This window comes from Apteryx mantelli, unplaced genomic scaffold (assembly GCF_036417845.1).
Source record: "Apteryx mantelli isolate bAptMan1 unplaced genomic scaffold, bAptMan1.hap1 HAP1_SCAFFOLD_33, whole genome shotgun sequence".
NCBI lineage: Eukaryota > Metazoa > Chordata > Aves > Apterygiformes > Apterygidae > Apteryx > Apteryx mantelli.
Window position 1 is genome coordinate 1,299,257 of NW_027118682.1, and position 5,019 is coordinate 1,304,275.

The 5,019-nt window shown below is 56.7% G+C and overlaps 1 protein-coding gene across 1 annotated transcript; it reads right to left on the reverse strand.

Moving 5' to 3' along the window:
• Nucleotides 1-3,732: 3,732 nt before the first annotated feature.
• On the reverse strand, nt 3,733-4,548 carry LOC136996292 (olfactory receptor 14C36-like; the record flags this gene model as incomplete). The annotated part of the gene is made up of 1 exon (XM_067317222.1): nt 3,733-4,548. A coding segment is annotated over one exon (816 nt), but the record flags the coding sequence as incomplete, so codon positions are not given.
• Between the last annotated feature and the right edge of the window lie 471 nt (nt 4,549-5,019).

Below are 5,019 nucleotides of genomic sequence, written 5' to 3' on the forward strand. Positions count from 1 at the left end.
CTGGGAAAAGCTGTGCCCAGCCCCAGCCTCAGCCGCAGCCCCAGAGTGGCAGAGGAGAGCTGCCCTCTCCCGTCCCACCCTGGCAGTGCCAGCCCCACCTCAGCCCTCTCCTGAAAGGCTTCAGTGTAGCCCTCAAGGGAGCTGGAGCTGCCTCGCGCCCTGGGCCAGTCTGGCAGGAGGAGGGTTGACATAGGCACAGCAGCAGTAATGCCGGGAGCAGGGAGAGGAGCAGGGAAATTGGGGTGAAGACCCCTGCCCTTGGCTGCACGACCAGGGCATTAGACAGGTGATGCCTCTGTGACCGTCCAGGCTCCCGGTTCGGGGTGGAGCCCTGGGGTTTTCATGGGCTTCCAGTGCAACCGAGACTGTGGTGAAGGCAAGTGGGCAGACTCAGGCACAGGCAACTGCAAAGGCCGGGGGTGGAAACGTCAGTGTGGGGCTGGTGAACGTCCTCCCTCTCTTCCCTACGGGGAAGAGAGTTCCCAGGCAGTGCTGGACTATGCTTTGGCCGATGGGAGGGGAGTACAGGGCATGGTGGAAGAGGCAGATGGACCATCCTGGGGTGTGTGAGGGAGTTTTCCAAAGCCCGGGGTTGAGCCAGGGACCTTTGGATCTTCCCCCTGATGCTCTCCCAGCCAGGCTCCTTCTGCCCAGCCCTAGGAGCTCTTATCCCCATGCCAGTCATGCCACAGCAGAGACTGAGGAGCTGGAGGTGCCTCAGGCCAAGCTGTGCCGACCCTGGGGAGCTCTCCCTGAGCATGGGGCAGGCTGAGCCCTTCCTTGCATGTCCCGTCCTGCTGGGAGGGCAGCATGGGGATGGGGGAACAGCCTGTGTCTGCCCAGGGGCAGTGTGGGACCTTTTGCAAGGGAGGTGACCATGACAGCTGCCACACTTCAGCTCCCCAGCCCTCCCCTCCTCTCCCCAAGCGGGGGATCCAGCCCCAGCCAGGCAGTGGGACACCCACTTCCCCCCAGGCTGGGGTCTTTCTATTCATGGAGTCACCGAGGAGTTTTGGTGGGATTGGACTCCTGGAGGTCTCCAGTCCAATCTCCCACACAAAGCAGGGCTGGTCAGAGGCCTACAGTCTTGTTTGGCGATTGCTGGACTGTGGCTGAGCCCAGTTACCATCCCCAAACCTGCTCTGCTCCTCTTGTCTGGGCACTGCGGGACAGCACCTCTTGTCGGTGGGTCACTGCCCTGCCTGCCTTGCCAGCACCCTTGTCTCCCAACTCCCCTTCCTGTACAGAGCAGCCCTGCTCTTGCCGCTCTCAACAACACTCTTTGTAGCAGCACCCCAGCCACAAATGGTGCATAACCAATTGACCTGAATGCAGAGAGACCTGCTCTCCCAGCTACCCATCATGAAATCAGACCCAAGTGGCTGCCCTAGCTTTTTCTATCCAGCCAAGACTCTGTATGCAGTGTTACCTGGGTAGGGGGTCCAAATCCAAAGCACTCCTTACACGTTTGAATTGGCTGTCAGGCAAGAGTTGCTGCTGTGCATATATGGTCACTGTTTGTACCTACAACCTTCTCTAGGATCTGCTAAGATCCCAGCTTCCCTTGCCAAGGTTTTCTTGACTGTAGTGTGGAGGTAGGTCTGAGGTAGAGACAGGGAGTCAGGTCAGCAGGACGGGGACAGGATCAGGTCAGCACCTGAGAGGTGCAGGGCTGTGCACAGACATGTCCACAGCGTAACTCAGGCAAGGCCCAAGGACAAGGGGAGCAGCTCCCCGGCAAGGGGGAGGAGGCCCCACAATGATGCCAGTCACTCTCCGTCTCCTGCTCTTGTGTCCAGGAGATCCCCCTCCCTGTCTGCCTGAAGCCCCTCCGTGCCCACCCCACTGCCCAGCACAGCCCAAGAGCCCTGACCATGCAGCCCCTCTGGCAGCCTGCCCCGAGCTGGGGCACAGAGAAACCTGTTTCTCATTTTCTGTCTCTGAATGCTGCCCTGCTCTTCTTCTGGGACGTGCCTGCTCCCCAGAGAGCCTTTCCGCAGGTGAGTGTGTCCATGCTGGCCTGGCTGGCTGATCCTGCACCCCTCCCCGGTGCTCCCCACACAGCCCTGGACTGGTGCTGCTCTGCAGAGCGAGCAGGCTGTGGGACCACGGGGCCACGGGGTGACTCCTGCACTGGCCATGTTGATTGGGGCAGGAAGCAGATCCAGGCAGACATGGCTCAATACCACTGACACTGTTGGCACGTGTCTGTGCTCATGGATGGTGCTCAGAGTGACCCCAGGGAGTTTGCAATGGCAGGAGATGTGTTTGGGTGGGCACTGACTCTGGTCTGTGGTGTTTCACTGTGGGTGCAGGAATCACTCTCCAGTGCCCCTTCCCTGGGCCTCCTGGGTCCCCACTGCCTCTCCAGGGATTGCAGAGCCCTCCTTTCCCTATGCATATCTGGCTGTAGTGCTTTACCTTTGTGTGACTCCACCATGGACAGTCCCTCACTTCATGAGCCTCCACTCCCTGCCCACCCCCAGGCACATGCTGTTCCTGGAGGTCCCCTGAGCTCTCCTGGGGGCTCAGATTCCCTTCCAGAAGGACAGGCATCTGTCATCAGCACTGTCACCTGTGGGACAGGCCTGGGGCAGACAATTCAGAGACCATTCACCATCTCTGCTGGCACCGGTCACCAAGAAATGAGCCCTGAATCCAGCCCTTGGTCCCTAACAGATCACCCTGGGACTCAGCTCATCCCCTGGAGCCCACGGAGTTCACAAGCAGAACAGCAGGTCCTTTTAGGGTGCAACCCTTGGGCATATTTTTGACTCCCCTTTCTGAAGAAAAGCAAGACTCCAGGCGCATCACTGAGGAGATCCCCTTTTATTGAAGAAATGTTATTCTGGAGGCCAGGTCTGGCATAAAGGTGCCCAAAGCCTGGTCCTGCCTGTGCTCACAGGAATGCGCAAGGAAGCACAACCCTACCGCCACTGCGGTTAGGAGAGTGCTTAGGCCTTATACACACATCAGAGCACAGCAGGAGAGTGTGGAAATGAAGAGAACAGCTCTGAAAGGAGAAGGCCTTGCTGCCGTTGGTGGATATGTCTCCAGGAAAGCTGCAGCCCCCACAGGAAGGCTGCAGTGAGGAAATGCCTGCTGTGGTAGTGGGGGAATGGTCCTGAGGAGCACAGGGTCTGTCTCCACAGGCTGTGTCCAGACTCTCCTCTCCTCCACTCCTGCTCTGCTGTGAGCATTAGAGCACTGTAGAGGGAAGGGACCAGCCCACCATGACAGCTGACTGCCACCCTTGCAGAAGAGGGGTATGAGATCACACCCTGACTGGGGCCAGGGGAGCTGAGCTCTCCTAATGGACATGGGACCCATGGGCTCCCATGGACACCGCCTGTACTCATCCAAGCCTGACTCTGTTCCCCTGAGCTCCCTTGGTGTCAGTGCTGAAAGAGACACTGCAAAGGGAAACTCTCCTCGTTGCACTGGTGGCATCCGAGGGAGCTCAGACTAGCTGGCTTTGAGGTCCCCCCATTTCTGCTGATGAAGGGGGAAGCCTGGCTTCCTGCTTCAACACTGTCTCTGGGTCAGATTCAAATGAGAGATTCCTGAGGACAAGTAGCACCTATTTTTTTTTTCTTTTTACAAGAATGTATCAGAGAAAACTAAGAAAGAAATAAATGAACAACACATAGCTTTGATGCCAAACAGCCTGGGAATGGGGAGTGTGTGCACATGGGACAGTTATTGGTGCCGACATTGTATCCATTGGATCAGTTTCCTCAGAGCATCCTTGAGCTCCTTGTTCCTCATGCTGTAGATGAGAGGGTTCACTGCTGGAGGCACCACTGAGTACAGAACTGCCATCACCAGATCCAGAGCTGGGGAGGAAATGGAGGGGGACTTCAGGTGGGCAAATATGATAGTGCTGACAAACAGGGAGACCACAACCATGTGAGGGAGGCACGTGGAAAAGGCTTTGTGCCTGCCCTGCTCAGAGGGGATCCTCAGCACAGCCGTGAAGATCTGCACGTAGGACAGCACAATAAAAATGAAACACCCAAGGACTAAACAGGCACTAACCACAATAACTCCAGCTTCCCTGAGGTAGGAGTCTGAGCAAGAGAGCTTGAGGATCTGGGCGATTTCACAGAAGAACTGCTCCACGGCATTGCCTTGGCAGAGTGGAATTGAAAATGTGCCAGCAGTATGCAGCACAGCATTGAGAAAACCAGTGCCCCAGGCAGCTGCTGCCATTTTGACACAAGCTCTGCTGCCCATCAGTGTGCTGTAGTGCAAGGGTCTGCAGATGGCAACAAAGCGGTCGTAGGCCATGACAGTGAGAAGAAAGTACTCAGCCGAAATGAAAAAGACAAGGAAAAAGACCTGGGCAGCACATCCCGAGTAGGAAATGGCCCTGGTGTCCCTCAGGGAATTGGCCATGGATTTGGGGACAGAGGTGGAGATGGAGCCAAGGTCGAGGATGGAGAGGTTGAGAAGGAAGAAGTACATGGGAGTGTGGAGGCGGTGGTCACAGGCTATGGCAGTGATGATGAGGCCATTGGCCAGGAGGGCAGCCAGGTAGATGCCCAGGAAGAGCGAGAAGTGCAAGAGCTGCAGCTCCTGCATGTCTGCAAATGACAGGAGGAGGAACTCGTTGAAGGAGCTGCCATTGGACATTTGCTTCCTTTGGGCATGGGGGACTGTCCAAGGAGGGAAAGACATTGACAAGTTAGGACAGACTTCTCTGAGCAAAACTTCCTATTTATTACAACTCTCCCAAACTCTCCCTCCCCCAAAAGCAGACATTACCTCTCTCCACGTTGGCTTGCAGCCCAGCCAGACTCCCCAGAGTCAAATGGTCAAATGTCCTATGGATGGGGTGTCCTGAAGACAGATTTGGCTCATTCCCAGCCAGCCCCCCTCACCCTCCCACTGCATTGCCCAGAACCTCACAGGTCAGAGAGGGACTTGGACACCTCATTCTCAAGAACACGTCTGCGTGGCAGGACCCACAAGTTCATTGTCTGAACTGCATCTGAAACCCCCTTGCCCAGAGAGTCC